This window comes from Podarcis liolepis (assembly GCF_965112155.1).
Source record: "Podarcis liolepis genome assembly, chromosome: 1".
Lineage (NCBI taxonomy): Eukaryota > Metazoa > Chordata > Lepidosauria > Squamata > Lacertidae > Podarcis > Podarcis liolepis.
This window is the reverse complement of record NC_139554.1, coordinates 31,036,660-31,055,015: the sequence shown is the minus strand read 5'-3', so window position 1 is coordinate 31,055,015 and position 18,356 is coordinate 31,036,660. Positions and strand designations below refer to the sequence as shown.

General features: G+C 44.6%; 1 protein-coding gene across 2 annotated transcripts in view; it reads left to right on the top strand.

Moving 5' to 3' along the window:
• FLVCR2 (FLVCR choline and putative heme transporter 2) overlaps positions 1–18,356 on the top strand; it is a 47,241-nt gene that overhangs the window by 28,113 nt on the left and 772 nt on the right. Inside the window, exons 4-11 of one of the 2 annotated variants that reach the window (XM_083502568.1) lie at positions 16–83; positions 791–894; positions 7,395–7,505; positions 8,127–8,232; positions 8,547–8,658; positions 9,514–9,569; positions 12,300–12,393; positions 16,629–18,355. In XM_083502568.1, the coding sequence (XP_083358694.1) occupies positions 16–83; positions 791–894; positions 7,395–7,505; positions 8,127–8,232; positions 8,547–8,658; positions 9,514–9,569; positions 12,300–12,380 (638 nt within the window). In that variant the 3' untranslated portion in view covers positions 12,381–12,393; positions 16,629–18,355. The remainder of the gene's footprint in view (positions 1–15; positions 84–790; positions 895–7,394; positions 7,506–8,126; positions 8,233–8,546; positions 8,659–9,513; positions 9,570–12,299; positions 12,394–16,628; position 18,356) is intronic. The other variant, XM_083502569.1, reaches the window with a different exon arrangement.

The window sequence follows — 18,356 nt, the reverse complement described above, 5'->3', positions numbered from 1 at the left end:
TTATCTATCTTCCAGGCTTAAACACAGGCTGCTTCTATGCGCTCTCGACCCTACTCACCCGCATGGTGATCAGCCACTATAAGGTAAGCGACGTTCTATTCAGCTGTCATGGCACTGGCTTGTCCCTCAGGACACTGGCTCTTGCTGCATAATAGATGCCTGCAATCCTCTGTTCTGGGGGAGCCTTAGAACGAAGAACGAAGGCGAGAGCTGAAAATCATTTCTGAGCCTCTTAATTCCATGTATGTGAGCGCTCAGTCGTTTTCTGATGCTCAAGGGGAAAAGGAAGAGAGGTATTCGAAAAATCAAGGCAGATTTCATGCATGCATATTCCAAGCAGAATGTCATTTTAAGCCTTGTGCGTGGGAAAACACTCCTGATTTTGTGTACACGTGTGGATCAGGAATATAATACCACCTCCCAACAGTGTCTTCAAAGCCCAGTAGTGCTGATAATGCCTCCAGATTCTCCCTAGTCCATGCCCACCTTTGCTGCCGGCTCTTTAATAATTGGCATGCTGCCCTTGGGAAATTGTGCATGTGAGTATGTGGTCCTCAGGCTGGAGCAGGTTCTCATTCCATTGCCTGAAGGAAGATTCTCACCTAGTGAGCCTCACTGCTGGAGTGGAGCCCTGAGCAGGGTCTCTCTGGTCCTAGCCTAACCCCTGGGTCCTGCGTACCACATCGGTTTTCAGTGCTCTTGGTTCCACCCCAAGGTCTCCTGTTGTCCCTCCAGCTGTTTGTGTGCTTGAAAGCAAACTGCTCTGTGTGTTTGTGTGTTGCTGATGCAGGATGAGCAGCTGAACGCTGGTCGAATTGGCCTTACCATTGTAGTGGCTGGCATGGTTGGAGCTTTGATCACTGGCCTCTGGTTGGACAGAACCAAAACATACAAGTAAGTCCTTTATACCACCCCTATTCAGCCGGTAAGTATAGGGGGAAACTCTGCAGGAGCTGCTTCCTGCTTTGGAAGAGCTTTGGAGCTATTTGGCTGAAATCCTTGGCACATGCGCCTGTGACGTCTACTATTTGCAGTGTGAGGCTGTGCTTGTCCTAGCTAAATGAACTGTGCATTGGAGAGACTAACAGAAAGTATATCATTTTGTTTATTTTTTAAAAGGTTGGTAGGAGGAAGAGGCGGGGATCACAGTTTGGGGTAAAGGCTTGCCAAGAGGTCCAAGAGCATTTTTATATATTGTAGAAGTAAAGGTATAGGGACCCCTGACCATTAGGTCCAGTCGTGGCCGACTCTGGGGTTGCGGCGCTCATCTCGCTTTATTGGCCGAGGGAGCTGGCGTACAGCTTCCGGATCACGTGGCCAGCAGGACTAAGCCGCTTCTGGCGAACCAGAGCAGCGCACGGAAATGCCGTTTACCTTCCTGCCAGAGCGGTACCTATTTATCTACTTGCACTTTGACGTGCTTTCGAACTGCTAGGTTGGCAGGAGCAGGGACAGAGCAATGGGAGCTCACCCCGTCACGGGGACTCGAACCGCTGACCTTCTGATCGGCAAGTCCTAGGCTTTGTGGTTTAACCCACAGCACCCCCCGCATCCCTCATATTGTAGAAAGGCTGGCTTAAATGTGTAGCATCCCTAATATATTGCATTGATGTACTTCCTAAGATACGTGTGCAACTTTTTGAATGTGTTTCTAGGGAAAGAGAGGTGGGTAGCTAGAGTAAAGGGGAATTGAGATGCACCACGATATTCCTCTTAGGTCCAGACTAGATGTTCTCTTGGCAGATGTGTGCAGACACAACTAACGATTGCTGGGCAGGAGGTAGGGATGCTGAATTCACCCCCGGCCACTGATTCTCCCCTGCAAATGTATTTAGTTATATAAAAATGTGTTTCCTGCTTTCCTGGTGCCTTCACACCACTCAAGGCAGCTCACAGCAATTAAAGCCAACTATGAAAAACAACCTCATGACCACTAATATAATAAAAACTGAAGCAATACAAGTTTTTATCTGATAAAACAAATGCCTTACCTCAGCAGGAAGATTTTCTGTGATAAGGCAATGAAAGTGAGTGAGAGTGCCCACAAAGTATTGTGAGGAAAACCAAGAGCAAAGACAGATCTCAAAGCACTCTTCAGGATGCAGGAGAGGTTAATAATGGACTGGAATTGAAAAGTTGAGTGGTGAAGAGCTAGGAAGTGGGAATTTTGCAGAAGGCTGCAGGTTGTCAGGGTGTCTTCGGTTTTGCAAAGCTAGAACTATTGAAAATTTGGAACCTAGGTACCAACCGTAAGGAGTGGCAGACGAAGATGGTTGAATATGCGGAATTAGCAAAACTGACTCACAGGATCCGCAATCAGGAGGAAACAAAGTTCCAAAAAGAATGGGGTAAATTCATGGACTATATAAGTGAGAACTGTAGAAATGTGAAGACGTTAGCAAGGCTGAAATAAATCTTATGTCATGATCTAGATATCACTAAGGAACTGTGGATCAGAGATTGGAATAAGAAAACCTGCGGAAGGGAGGGAGGGACGTCAATGCTCTGTAGAGTGTAAAGATAGATGGTTGTAAAAGGATATGAAATATTAGTGTATTTTGTTTGTGTATATAAAATGAAAACTTAATAAAAAGCATATTTTTTAAAAAAGAAGGTTTGGGACCTAGGGACAAAAACTTTTAATTTTCTGCCCCTGTGGTGTGTTCAAACAGTCCTTAAATATCTGGGTTTCATAAATATGCTTAAGTGTTTCTAAAGGTATTTTTTTTAAAAAAATTACCCAATGTGCGGCACAGAGGTTGTTACTGTCCTTCTAGCTGCACATACTATAATTCAGTGACCCTGTATAAGGATACTTCCTATATCCTGACAAGTGTTGTGACACTGGTGGTGTGACTCAATCCAGGCCTGCTCCAGGCGTGTGGCCTTGCTGATTTATACTTCCCAGAAGGCAGCTGTGCCACTGCATGGAAATCTCCGTCAAAGGGCTTTCTGTCTTAAACAGCAGCCCCTAATGGCTAGTTTTTAGCACTGCTTAACATCATGCTTTCTATAGAGGCTCTATACGTAGTTAAGCTGGGATGACAGAAGGAACAAGTGAAGAAGATAAGTGTGTGGAGGAGGAAGGAGGCATTATTATCTTGGCAAATAATAGACTTTCAGGGGAAGGATAAACCCTTCTCCCCTGCAGATACCCCATGGCCCCCATTTTAGTGCAATGAGGTGAACACTTGGTTTATGCTTCCCTCAGTATCAATCAGTCAGTCAGTCCATCAATTTATTGTATATAGCCAAAGGCCTTCACAATGAACAACAAATGGATTCCTCTAAAATTGCACAACATAACCAGCAACATCTACAGCATAAAAGTCAGCATGAAAATCAACAGCATAAAGTATGATGCATTAACATGACTGGACTGGAGATTCTTAGCTGCCAAAGCAAATATGGCTCCCAGATGTGTAATTTGTAGATATTTATCGGCTAAGGGTTCAACTATCACTTCCTGGGGGGGATCGGCCTGCTTCCCACAGTAACATGTAGGACTACCCTGAAACAGAGGTGAGTAAAATGAATTCTTTTGGGTGAATTTAGCTGCTAGGGAGTGATGTGTTTCTGCTCATCTGATTTAACAAGGATCCTGCAAAGCCTCTTGCCATTTTTACCTCTTATGGATAAGAATTAATCCATGCACACACAAGCACAAATGCTGTAAATCCCCTAAAGTACAGGAAGAGGTTTTTAAAATTATTATTATCATTTGAGAAGGAAGCTTTTGAGAAGTTGCATGACCAATTAGATCATGCTGGTAAGGGCTTCTGTGACACTCTTTGGGCTGAAACCAAATAGCGGGGCGTTATTTTTTCCTTTTCTCTTAGCTTGACAGGGGCGACGTAGGGCAGCTGTTGCTGATCTGCCCTTTATATAACTGGGAAAGGTACCCATCCTTCCTTCCAAGCCATTCTCTGGAATGCAGGGTCCTTACAGAGAGTGCTTTTTCAGAGTGAAGCAAGATGGATACAATTTTACTGTATCCTGGTTATCCCTGATATAACAGCTTGGCAGCTTCTTGTCGTTCTGTGCATGTTTGCTCTGAAAATAGCAGGCTGCCCTCCCATTAAGCCTTAAGGATAGATCTCTGACGCAACGCAGAACTGTAATCACTAAACTTATATATACCTCCTACCACTGTAAACAGTAACTCTGTACTTTAGCAGCCCTGCTGAGTTATTGCTCTTCTGCACTTGACTAGAAGTAGAATGCAAATCGTGACTGCCCTTAATCTCACTCCCTTTAATAGCAAACTCAACTGCAGAGTGCTAACTAGGTTTGGGTGACTCAGTCTCAGCTTCTCTTGTCCTCTTCCCATATTAAAAGACATCCCTTCCTGTTCCCTAGCAGATTTTTTAAAGGCGAAATCCAGGGAGATCCTAAAAATCTCTGTGTAAAATGTCTCTCACCATCCCTTCTCCACCCAAGGAATACTTAGCAAGCATACTGAAGCCCTGCTCTCACTCCTGTTCTTACTCTAATACTGTAAAGTAGCTTGGATCAGCTTCAAAGCTCTGCCATTCCAGATAAATATGCTTCAGAAATGATGCAGGAAGTGATTGTATGTTGTTTCCTGTGTAGTAGCATGTACAAAAGGCCATGGTACAGACAATAAGATGGCTGTACAATTGCACGGTGTCCATCATCATGAACAAGATATTTACCCAGAAGGAAGTTCCATTCAGTTCAGTGGACTTACTTCTAAGGAAGTTTATTTAGGATTAGAGGTTTCAGTTAGTAAAGGTCCCCCAGGTCTTGCTAGTTCAAAAAATGACCAATTAAATGGCCAGTAGTTGGGAGAAGCAGGGAGACCTTTCTTGGTTGATTGAAGGCTTCAATCCTGACAGGTTACGTGGGCGAGTGTCCCAAAGCAAGAGGCCATTACTAACCCCCCTTCTCTCTGGCAAATGTATAGCCAGCAGCCCGGGGCTGTGCTGCCCACCTCTGTCCAACTGAGGTGTTGTCACATACAATGAGGGAGAGGGTGAGGAGCGTGAATCAGACTTCCCAAATGCACCACCAGGAATACTAGATTGGCTCTGCCAGTGCACTTGCACCATGCCAACCTTGCTGCCACTGTGCTCCTCCCCATCCCAGGATAATGCAGTAACACACCAGCCAAAGGTCAGGGGAGAGGTACAGCCCCGCCATGCTGTTTGCTGCTGGGAACAGAAAGCTTGCTACCTTTTTAAGGTAAAGGTAAAGGGACCCCTGACCATTAGGTCCAGTCGTGGCCGACTCTGGGGTTGCGGTGCTCATCTTGCTTTATTGGCCGAGGGAGCCGGCGTACAGCTTCTGGGTCATGTGGCCAGCAGGACTAAGCCACTTCTGGTGAACCAGAGCAGCGCACGGAAACGCTGTTTACCTTCCCGTCAGAGCGGTACTTATTTATCTACTTGCACTTTGACGTGCTTTCGAACTGCTAAGTTGACAGGAGCAGGGACCGAACAACGGGAGCTCACCCCGTCGTGGGGATTCGAACCGCCGACCTTCCGATCGGCAAGTCCTAGGCTCTGTGGTTTAACCCACAGCGCCACCCCCGTCCTTTTTATTCAACCACAGTATCTCACAATACCACATGTGAGCATTTGTCTGGACTTTGCCACGCTATAGGTCAGAAGCTGGTGACCTTAGGGACCTCAGCCAGTTCATGTTGAGAGCAGCTACAGAAGCCTCTTCCAAGCCGTAGAGGATGCGCCTTGACCTTTAGAAAATCTTCCAGGTCAGGATTTCTCACTGGTCCCTGAGCAATGGGAAGTATTGCTCTTTTACACAAGAGGTAGAGCAGGACTTGACAACTTTTGAATTACAGATGTAAGAAATGAGGGGTAGGACATATTGGCGGGGCCCTACTTCTGGCAGAGGAGGAGGACAAGGAAGGCAAGAGGAGTGATGGCAGCGGCAGCAGTGCTCCTCCTATGATAACCAGGCAGCCACCATTTTGTTGTCCCTACAGTGACATAACACTGCAGTGGGGGTTTTCAGGGAATTCAGGAAGCTGGTGCAGGCTCATGCATGAGGTTCTTTTCCCTGTCTCTCTGGCTGAGGTAGATAGCTTAACAATGCAGTAAGATGCAGTGCAAAGTTCAGGTGACTGTTGCAGGACCCACATTCTACCTCTGCTCTTGCATAAAAATAGCTGCCATCTCCTTCAGAGCGGCTGTAGATTAATTTCCTAGGCAAATGCAGCAGGGAGTGATTTTCATGTGCTTTTTATATCCGCAAGTTGTCCTTTGATTTTCCTGCATTCCTGACTGCGCTCTCTACTTTAATCCCTGCATACTAGTGAAAGCTTCTCAAGAAATAAGCCGAGTGTCAGCTTCACTAACTGGCCTTGTTAATTTCTCCAGTTTCCTATACCTATTGGTTCTTACCAGCATCTGTCTAGGATACCCTGTGTTTAATTTAATTACAGAAATTTAAAAGTGACATTCTAGATATACCCACAGTCTCTTTCTAGGGCCAGCTCAATACATTTTGCTGCCTGTGGTGAAAGAGAGGATGGCATACTCCTATTCCCTGTACAGACACAAAATGCCCTGTTGCTTGAATTTTATTTCAGCCCTAGTGATGAGACACCCTCCTCCACTGAAACTGAGGGCAGCAAGGTAGCCTAGGAGGTGTGAGGCAGGTTGTGCACACCACATAGATCTGTGTTCCAACAACTTGGTGCTATTACCTGACACCTGAGGTGGCCACTTCACTCTGCCTAATTAGGTGGGACTGGCCTGCCACTTTCTATAGCTAAGAACTGAAGAACAGCCTGCTGGATCAGGCTATTTGCCCATTGAGTCCCATAGTTTAACTACACGCTGCGTGAATTAAGTACAGTAGTACCTTGGTTGTTGAAGGGAATCAGTTCGACTTCCAAAGTGTTCGACTTCCAAATCATAGCATCTGATTGGCTGCAGCAAGCTCCTGCAGCCAATCGGAAGCAGCGGAAGCCCCATTGGATGTTCAGCTTCCAAAAGAATGTTCAATAACCAGAACAGTCACTTCTGGGTTTTGATTGTTTGGGAGCCAAAATGTCAAAGTTCCAGGGTGTTCAACAACCAAGGTATGACTGTACTTTATTTTAGCCATCCTGAATCTTTCAACACTAAGCTTCCTTGGATGTCCACGAGTTCTAGGTCTGATTGCATGACCTCCTTTGGTCTCTTGCTGTTAGGAGACATTTGCCGGCCTGGCTGCAGGTTGAGGAGCCTTCAACTTGCATGCAAAGATGAATATTGTCAGGCTGTCGGATTAATTTGAATTTTTATTGGGTCCCCCCCCACAATAGAACTTAATTTTAGTTAAAATGTAATGAAATCCGAATTTAAAAACATTGAATACAGTGTAAGAGCAGTAGCTTAATTCTGATTGTGTTTTGTTTGTTACAGGCAGACAACTCTGTTGGTTTACATCATGTCATTTGTAGGCATGGTGGTTTTCACGTTTACTCTGGACCTAGGCCATATCTGGGTGGTCTTTGTGACAGCTGGTGTGCTGGGGTAAGTTTGCTTCTCCTCTCACACCCAGGGTGAATTTTCTCTTCTTCGAAGGAGTTTCCCTCTCAAGGCATTTGGAAGCTGCCTCTGACATGGAGATGAAGATGCCTCTTCTTTCTCTCTCCAGTGAAGAGTAAGAAAGTACCACAAACAATGGAAAGTGAGAACTCTGGGATATGCATAGCAGCCAACATATCCTTTCATGTCTCTGCTGACCATGAACATCTTGCATTGCAGAGCATGGTGGAATGAAATGCTATGGGCAACAGCTGCTGGTGGGGTGGGGTGCTGTGCTGTTGTTGACCTGGCTTCCCAATGTGGAGGTTGCTGACAGTAAAGAGGCGAGGCATCTGGGAGGTTGGTGCAGTACAGGTGCTGCCGCACAGCCAATCAGACACTTCTGCTGCTGTGTCTGCACTGACTTCCCTGCAGCCTCACTCCCTCCCCTCTTGGTTACAAGCAGTAACTAATAGGAAGCAAGGTAAGCTATGCCATCCTGCTCTGCAAATAGGGTTATGCCTTTGAGACTGAAGTGGGGTTTGGAGAAGCACCCTCACTTTGAAACTGCCTGGCCCAAACGTTGCAGCTGCTGATGCTTTCCTCCCCACCAATCTTTCCTGGCAGTTTCTTCATGACTGGGTACCTACCACTGGGCTTTGAATTTGCGGCAGAACTGACATACCCAGAATCGGAAGGGACGTCATCGGGCCTCCTTAATGTAGCTGCACAGGTGAGTGCGCGCTCCGAAAATATAGCAGGTAAACAGACTCACTTCTTAGCTTGGCATTGCTGTTGCACAGGAATTCTGTTGATGAATCCAGCTCTTCAAGGTGGTATCATAGAATTGTAGAGCTGGAACTCTGAGTTGGGACTCTAAACACTTTCCAATGCAGGAATCTCAATACATGATCTTCCATCCAGTTTGAAACCATACTGGACCCTGCTTAGCTTTGCCAGTGTGCTAGGCGTAGCGGTGTGGCCAGACTATGCTGCAGTAGCTTTCTTCAGTTTCTTCTTTGTAACTCTTTTTTGATCTGGTTTCAGATATTTGGAATAATTTTCACCATTAGCCAAGCACAGATCTTTGAACATTTTGGAACTCAAGCAGGAAACCTCTTCCTCTGCAGCTTCCTGTTTGTCGGCACTGTTATAACTGGTAACTACACTGTCCAATGATTGTCAAACCTTTTTCAGGTCCTGCTTCCTACAACTCTTGTATTGCTTCCCCAGCTTTAAAGTACTGACGTTTAGGGTAGGGCTGTAATGTTGAATCACTTTGATTAGTTATTTTTAACCCAGGGATGGCAAATCTGTCAAATTTGGTTCTTCCAGTTATTTTCTCTTTCAGTCTTAAACTCAGTTCTCCACACTTCTGCAGCATTTCGTTATTATTATTATTTTTTAATCCTCATGATAATTCATCAGCGTCTTAAAAAATAGAGGATGGTTTCTTAGCCAAAAGGCTGAGGTGCCTTTGAGTGAAAATTTCTCCTAACAAACACATTTTTTTTTGTATGCAGTTTTGACTCACATACACAATTTTCCAAGTAAAATAGCTGTGTTTCAGTTTGCATGTACGTTCAAGAAGTGAGCATTAGGTACCTTTCTCATTAAAATGCAAAGAAAATCCTCTTTCTCCAATAGCCCTATTTATGCCAACCCAGTTGTTTTGTGTTCTTCCATGCTGCTGTTTTAATAATTGAAGTAATATCCTGTTGTGTTTTTATTGTGTTATTTTGCTTTTAATCTGGAAGCTGCCTTGGGGACCTGTTTGGGTAGCTAAGAAGTGGAGTAGATTTAAGAAGTGGACTAGATGTTCTAAGATTTAAAAATAATTTATTTTCCACCATGGAGAGGACAGACCCTGTTCCCTACTTCAGTTGTGCTTTCTGAGTCGTAAGCGATGTTCTTCATGTCTCCCTGCCTTGAGCTCCATTGCTCTGTGAAGAGCTGCTTATGGTCAACACACAGTGACTTCCTGACTCTGTTTTCTCTTCCTCCAATGCTCCAGCTTTCATCAAAGCAGATCTCCGGAGACAGCAGGCCAACCTGCGCGATGAACAGACTGTGAGTAAATCATCTATTTATGCTGGTAGCTTATGGCCATTCCCACCTGTGAGTCTCCTTTGCTATTATCGTGATGAATAACTGTGCCAGCTTGAGGGAGTATCGTTGCTGCCTCAGCTGTGCCAGGTTTGGGTTGTTAACGGTTGAATGCTGTTGGATTCTCCTCCAGGAGAAAGTGTGGCATGTGCCTGGGACCAGCTGCGAGTACTGAGAGAGACATGCTGGAAATCTCTGTGTTTGAGGGCATACATCTGGTGCACTAGCCGGACCAGTGATAGCCTCCTTGTAACCTTAAGTAAATGCAAATACAGCAGCTTAAAGAAAGGTGAAAGATTATGGGTAATGGACTTCACTTCTGCACACTGAACCTACTCTCCTACCTGCCCACTATGTGCCCCCAAAATGTGCCCCAGAGGGTTCCCCAAACCCAGTGAGTGTTAGCAGACCCTCCAGAACAGATTGGGAGGGATGATGGAGGCTCCAGCAGGGAGCTGCTCTGGCTGATCTTAGATTCATTTAGGACTAGGGAACCTGTAACCTTCCAGATGCTGCTGGACTGCAACTCCCAGCATCCCTGATAATTCTGAGAACATTCTGTTTCTGAGAACATAATAAGAGCCCCTTGGGGATTAGATGGGCTTATGCAATCCATGGGACAGTGCAACAAGATAGAGGGTGGGTGTGATGGTGCTCACAGTGTAAAGGTGTCACTGGGCACACTGTCCGATGAGTGGGCGATCCTGCCTTTCAGCTGAGGAATGGGCTACTGATCCCTTCCAGCTCTAAGAGTCTGTGCCTGTAAGTTGACCCTTGTGCACAGGAACCAGATGGGCATTTCTGCTTTTCCTCCAAAGTTTTCCTTGCTACTTTTGTTGTCTATATTCTGACTATTTGATTTTTGTATCTGGCATATATCTTTGGCAAAGTTTTGTAGCAGACGCACAGTAGTACAGGTGACTCTCAACTTACCCTGGGGTTACATTCTGGGGATAGTGAGTAAAGCCAAGAACACACATGGTCAAAACACATCGGGTTCAAAGGTGGGTGGGATCGCCAAAGTTTTCCCCCTCCTTTCTTCCCTCTTTTTATTTTTTGCCAGGTGTGTAAATGCACGGAAGTTGCAAGTTACCTGTACTCAATACTTCAAAACAGACATATTTAGTAAAACCTGGGCCATCAATATGTTTTAACTCTTCATCAGAAGACAGTTCTTGAAAAGGCAAACAAAACTAACAAATTTCAAATAACTCCCTAATGCTTAAGCTCCCTGCACTCGATACAGTGACAGTTATGTGATTCTTCTGTGTAAAGCCAAATATTGAAATATTTAGTTGATGTAGCGAACTGTTTTTCTGACAGGGTATCTGTGCTCTAGATATCTGCGTGGCAGGCAAGAATTCAGCAACTGAACCTTTTCCTGGGATACAGGATAGGAAAGACTTGCCTGTAATGCAGTTGTTAAAAGGGACAGACTCTCTACCAGGGGGGAAAAGGCAATTCTAGCTCTGAATCAGGTCATGCTGAATTGGGTAAATGAAGGATTCTCTTCTGCAATATATAAGGAAGATTCTGGTCTTCGATTCTGATTTATGGAGTTACAAATAGGACTAAGCCAAAAGAGAGGAGTTTCCTTTAATTCACATTGTTATCCTGATTTTTGTTTTTCTTTGGAGGGTCTCTAAAAAACGTGTCATCACTGTCTTACCAAGAGAAGGAGTGACTGCAACAGTAGTGGGGGAAAATTTACTTTCCAAATATTGCTGAATTACAGCTCCCATCAGCCCCAGCAAACATGTCCAATGACCAGTGATGATGGGAATGGTAGTTCAGCAACATCTGGAGGACCAAAGGTTCCCCACCCCTGTGCCATAGCATGCGTTGCTTGGCAGCAGCCCAGGCAGCAATGGTATCAATGTTCCTCTCTCTGTGGCACCCGCTCAGGCTATTGATGTGTTCCTTTGCCCAGGGTAATGTGGAAAGGCAATGTGATGTGGAAAGCATTGTTTTCACTTTGAATTCATTTATTCTTTCATTTATTCTTTCTTTCCAAAGAGAGCCCAGGGTGGCTAACAATAATAAAATGACCTACAAACAATGTAAAAAACACTAACACATTTCAGAATTCGATTTGTTTACTTTCCAGTGATGTTCTGATAGCACCAAATTTGATTAATGACACAGCATTGTAGCACCATCATGTTTGCTGCATGATCCCTGATTGCTAGGGATAACATTGTAAAAGAGGAGGAAAAACATGGTGCTGAAGGAACGACAGAGAGGTGGAGCACAGTGGTTCTGAGAAGAATCACAATCATAAGTGAGAAATGCACAATTGGTTTCATTTTATTTTAAGGGGGGGACACATTGCTTCACATGAATATACAACTTTCAGACCCCAAAATGCTAATGCGAACATTTGGAGCCTCCTTAGTTAAAGTGAAAAACTTGGCAGAAGAGAAGTAAGCTAAAATAAATGAATTTATTTAACATTGAGACTACATAATTCTTCAGGGATTAGGTTAATCAGAGCTCCTGCTGCCTTGGAATGAGTACAGGGCTTATAAAGCTGAACATTCTGTGGAATTTTTAGTGATCAAAAGTCTCACTCGCTTTCAGTTCTGCGGAGTTTCACCAGCTTATTCAATCACGATTCCCTGTCTGTCTGTGCCTCCTGTTTTTGTTTTTAATTCTGCCCCTCTTTGGGATTGTGACATATGGCTGTTGTTACAGAGACTCCAGGGCAGTAACTGTCAGATAATGAATTATGGACATTGTACCTTAATCCCATCATTTCCCATCCCTGATCTGTAATTCTCAGACTAAGGTAGGAGAATCATACTAACCTGCTTATACAACTCTTTCTGTGAGATGGCACTGGCACCAAACCAATGGCATGTTGCAGGGCCAAAATGTGTAGAGAAAGGGCTTGGGGTGGGGAAAAGCACACTCACTGGATCCAGCATGCTGGATTCGGCTTATGATGCAAATTTGATCACCCACCAACCAATTGTCAAAGGGAATGTTAAGTCCTCCAGTTAGAACAGCCACTGGATTGGTGCCTTTTTTGTGTAAAATAACTATTGCAATTCTCAAAGCACTTTGCTTTGCAATGTTAATTCTACGCTTTTTCCTGAAGAGACCTTCATGTTGCCGCTAAGTACATGCTTGAATATGCTTCATCTGACTATCTATCTTTCCTTAAACCTTACCTTCCCCTTGTTGAAAATGTGTGCTCACATATTTATTGCTCACCATTCTCAAGTTTGTTGGTGAAGAGGCAATCACTGGATGCAGTGATGCATTTCTTAATGCTGGGCTGAATTCTGAAGCAGTCAAAACAAGAACGGGTAAAAACATGGTGGGGAGGGGGCTGGCTGCAAGAAAGTGCTAGATTTACAATTATTTAAGAATTCTATCCATGGCATTTGAGGGGGTTATATATATGTGCAAGCTCACTGTAGAGTAGGGAGCAATCAATATGTGAACATTGATGCATCTTTCAAGGTGCCATTCATGTGCAAAGGACATCCTGAGATGAAAACATGCTGCACTACCACAACTTTCAGCGTTGCTGCTTGCAAAATGTAACATGTTTACATACCGGCTGACTTAAGCCATTATTGTGCCTGATCCATTACTTGCAGGATGAAATGATGTTTTGATTGTTTCAAAGACTCTGAAATCCTTCAGGTGTATTGCTGACTTAATACACAGGCACCATACCTGACATTAGTAATGGTAAATTGGGACCAAACAAGATGCAAGATCGGAAATGTATGAATGCATTTCTGCTTATAGTTCCCCATCTCCCAATTGGTATCCAGCATTTGGGGCTTTTCCCAGGCCACATCACCTCATTGGCTACACCCCTCACTGGACCTATTCTGCACCATCTCCAGTTCTTCTGCTTGGCTGGCATACCTTCAGCTGTAACAAGGCTTCTTGCTTACCTGGAGGGAGGAGTTGTATGTACAGAAACCTCTTAACATTTGTGTGGCTGGAGTGTGGCCTACTATAGGAAGATAAGAGTTGCCTTCCCAACCTCTTTCATGTGCCCCCTGGAAGGTTGTCGAAGAGAGCAAAGCCGGCCCAGCAATGAGGCAGGGTGAAGCGTCTCAGGTGGTGGTGGAAGCGCAAAAGGATAGCTTTCTGTTTCACAGGCCATCTTCCACCATGTCCCAGGTTACTATCAACAATAAGTACAGCCCTCCTGTTGGCCTTCTTCCTTGGGGTGCCTGGCTTCTGTGCTGTTAGCTTTGGCACGCTTAAGTCCCGGACTCCTGGGGCCTTCCTGTGGAGAAGTATACCTAGAATGCCTCTATGCCCTCTATGAGTCTAGTCAATGGTACTCATGAAGAGGCTGAAGATGGTGTAGGAGTAAGAGCTAAGGCCTTCTTTGTATGGCAGGCCCGCACTTAAAGGCCTAGTTATCCCCGGATGTTCTCTGGAGTTCTCTCTGAGGCTTTTTATATCCTCCAGGTTTCCCCAACCTTCATTCAGGCTGAGGCCCTGCAGCTGGACTCCTTCCCTCCCACCAGGCAGATGAATGACAGGGCCCTCCCTGCTGCTTCTAGCACAGATGGAGCCTTTAGGCAATGTTTCCTCAGTACCAAATGGCTTTAAATCCATACCAAGTAATCATTGGGACAATTGCACTATGAGCCAGGCTTTTGAGATGCATTATAAATATACCAGTGTGTTAGCATTTTGAGGCTTGGACCTGGGCATTAACACCTAGGAGCAGGTTCCTAGCTGGTGGCTATTTATCTATTTATAGCTATAAATGGCTATTTATCTGCCATTTATAGCTATAAATAGCTATTTATCTGCCATTCTGTGCAGTATATTCTGGCACAGCTGACCAGTTCCACCAGCATGTGATAAAGGAATGCAAAGATCTGTAGGCCCTGACTTGTGAGGCAGATGGGGATTTTTGTTTTACTTCTGCTCAGCTAAGCATGGTCTGTTCTAATCTTTGCAACAGACTGTGCACAATTGTTTAGTATCTTTTTGGGGGGTGGGGAGAAGAGGGCAGGTTGGGAAAGTCTGATGTAGATCACCGGATTAGGGTTGCCATATTCTGGCGATCAACACCCCCCTCCCCACGATTTGGGCACCCTGCCACCCCACATCTCCCTCGCCTCCCTGCTGCTAACCCCTTTACTATTTGTACCCCACACATCTTACTGGGCTGCCCCAGCCACTCTGGGCAGCTTCCAACATATATAAAAACATATAAAAACATTTTAAAAACCCACTTCCCTATATAGGATTGCCTTCAGATGGCTCAGGGGTTGGACAACGCTATACCCTCTAATATTTATCCAATGAAAATAGGGACATTTTGGGATCAAATCAGAAACCAGGATGGCTTCTCTAAATCAGGGATGTCCCTGGGAAATAGGGACACTTGAGGGTCTGTGAACCTTATTGTACCTCAGTTCTAACAGCGTTCACTGGCTTGCTATTGGAAACTTGTACAACTGAGCCATAATTATTGTTTGGTGAAAATAGAGAGGCAGCCTTGCATACATAACCATTCTCTCCACGAAAGGATCAGTAACCTTCAGCGAATGGCTGGTCTAGCTGTCATTTATTTGCCTCTCCAGACAACTGCAAATATTCACCTGTCCCAAAAGAATGTAAAGGCTTGTGGCGTTTTGAAAGACTCCACTCTTTGTGGATAGGTTTATCCCACACAGAGACACTGCTGCCTCCTATGTGGCATCAATTTCCTGAAGATTAACTATGGAAGGCAAGTTGATCACAGGTAGCAAGCACGTTTGACTTTGCTCTCTGCCAAGTCCTGATGAATGATCTACCTCCATCATTCTCTGTTCTGTGGGATCTGGGTCAACAGTGCTCTTAGAGCACAACAGACTCAATCCTTCTCCCCGGGAAATCTTGGAATTTCACTCTTTGGCGAAGGCAGTGGGGAGAATCTAACAGGGGTAGCCAATGTGGTGCCTTCCAAATGCTTATTGGGTTCCAACTCCTATCACTGCTAGCCGGTGACAGTGGTGGCTGGCACAACATCTGGAGGACATCACATTGCCTTACCATGCTCCTCTAACAAAGAATTGCCACAATTCCAAGGATTCTTTGGGCCATGACAGTTAAATAGTTTCCATATATTTCTACCCACTTTGTATGTGCATATGCCCTTACTGTTATGAATGGATAACTTCATTAGGCACCAGCAAGCTTCCTTGTGGAGAGGTGCCAGACCCTTTTTAATGTGTAGAATTGATGAGGCAGATGGCGTGCGTGGTCAGGAGACAGAAACAAGGCAAGAGTTTGTAGCTTGTAATTGGCTAAATTTCCTGCACCACTTCCTTCTCTGCAGATCCCTCCAGGATTTTAAAATACTTGTTACATGAATAAGCAGTATTAGCTCCTGCAGCGTGGATACAGATACGACTCGAAGGGCATTCCTGGTGCAATTGTATCATTGCAGCCTTCACAAACCTGATGCCCTCCAGCTGTTCTGGACTACAATTCCCATCAGCCCCTGCCTTCTCAGATGGGGAACATTGTACCTGGGATTGTGCTGTTTTGATTAAGGCAATGACTTGACTTAGAAACAGCATCACAACATGGTAGTGCTGAAGGGCAATTCTGGGGATTGATACTCCCATCACTCTGGAAAGCAGAGCTCTCCCAAGCACTATTCTTCCCTATGAAATTCACTTTTCATAGCTAAGGGTGAATTCTTTCTTCTTAACTTGGCTTTGTTACCTTTTTTGAGCAGCAGTAAGGATTAGGCACTGTTGGTAAGAGAAAATGGAATGTACGTGTTCTTCTTTGGGATCTTTCCTTTCCTCTCAAGATATTTGGACCCAAAGCAAGAGCCGCAATGCTTCTCAGGAGCATATATTCATAGAATCATGGAATTGTAGAGTTGGAAAGGGACCCTGAGGGTCATCTAGCAATGCAGGAATATGCAGCTGTCCCAAACAGGGATCGAACCTGCAACCTTGGTGTGGTAATAGGTTCCTGCTGTCTGATGCCTTTGAGCACCCCCTAACTGTGCCCCTTCTCTCTCTCTCTGACTTTCAGAAGACATTGGGAAAAGTGCCTCAAACCAGCACTGTGCCGCTGTATGAGGAATCAAAATTCTAATGGTGGGAGATTGAGGACCAGCTGGCGCCACCACCAACCTCCATTCTCGTCTTTGACATCTGTACCTCCCACTACACTTGGTGTAGCCCAGCATCTGAGGACAATCTAGGAAGCTGCTGCTGGAAAGGAATGCACAGGACTTGAGTCACCCTCACCTGAGCCAGCTCCTCAGTCCTGGTGGCGTGTCCTGGTGCCCTTTCTGCCAAGGGACCAAAGGCAGCAGTTGCTCAGTGGAAGATAGCTTGTCTTGGCCACTGCAGCCAAATCACTGAATCCAGAGTTTCTTCCACTGCATGGATTGAGAGCAACCATTTGTTAATCCTGTTATGTGTCCAGCAGACCTACTGAATGGGATATGAAATGGATCCAGAGGAAGATCCTTGCTCCTCAGGGAGAACAAGAAAGCACTTGCTCTGTGAGCAGCCCAAACTGAAGCGCAACTCATGATTTGCCACAGGGGAAAGACCTCACTGGGAAGCTTTCTCCCCTTCAAAACTTCCTGTTGGTAGACTATATTTTAGTAAATCAAGCCCCGAGAAGATTCTTTTTTAAGTAACGGACGGTAGTTTTGAAATGAGAATGCTCTCTTATTACCCAAATTATGGCAATACTCCAGAAATGTTATGGGGAAAATAGTTTTTAAAGAATATTTGAAAAGGACAGCCTGTCATAGGTTGCTTCCACACTACAGCTTTTTAGTATTATTTGAGATACTGCTTTTCCACAAACTGACTGGAAGCAGCAATAAAACAGAGGTTCCAAATAGACCTCTGTAATATTTATTCACAAGAAAGTCCTATTCAATGAAGAGCCCCTACAGTGTTAATTAAAAGTTGACTCTTCCTGGAGGAGGGGTGCATAAATTTAATTACTGGTTTCCTTGTATCATTTTATTCTTCTATAATTAAATAACACTGTTTTCAAAGAAAGAGAAAAAAACGATGTAAGGAAAGCAGTAACTAAAGCCCCTGAACATAAGCTAACCAAAAAGTATAACGTATCACTAATTGTCCCACCAGTGCTGGACAAGAAGCAATTAAACTTTGAGGAAACTTTAATCAAAGGCGTAGGAAGTCTTAAAAGCTTTGATAATGTTTTGCCAGCACACACAGGACAAGCAGTAACTGCAATTGCATTTTATTGCAAGAGGCAGGAAAAATGTCATAAAACAGGTCTGGAAAAAACACAGGACGACAACACAGGAAACACTGGAAATGCAACAATTTGGCAACAAATTGCCAAATTTGTTAAGGATGGCTGTTTCAGAGAAACGGGCCAGTGTTGGAAGCAATCACAGTATGCAGCGGCTAGCTTTGTGGTTTATGGAAATTATTTAAACCATATATATTTCATGGAAATTCACCTTTGATCAGGGGTCGAAAAGTGCCATTTAATTTATGGACAGAAGATGAACCTTGTGTATTTTGAAATGGTTATAAGTTGAACCATATAGAAATCCCCCACCCACCCCATGCATACCACGATCATCTGAGACAGAGAAGTGCCATTTCCAAATTAGAGTGCAATTTCCCTTCATTTTGAAGGCATCAAGTTATACCGAATACCTGTACAACTCTTAGTTTCATTGTTCAGATCGTGTTGTATAGTATCTGTTGCCAATGTATTGGGAATTTGGGCTTGGTTTATGAGCTCTTTGCAGTGGCG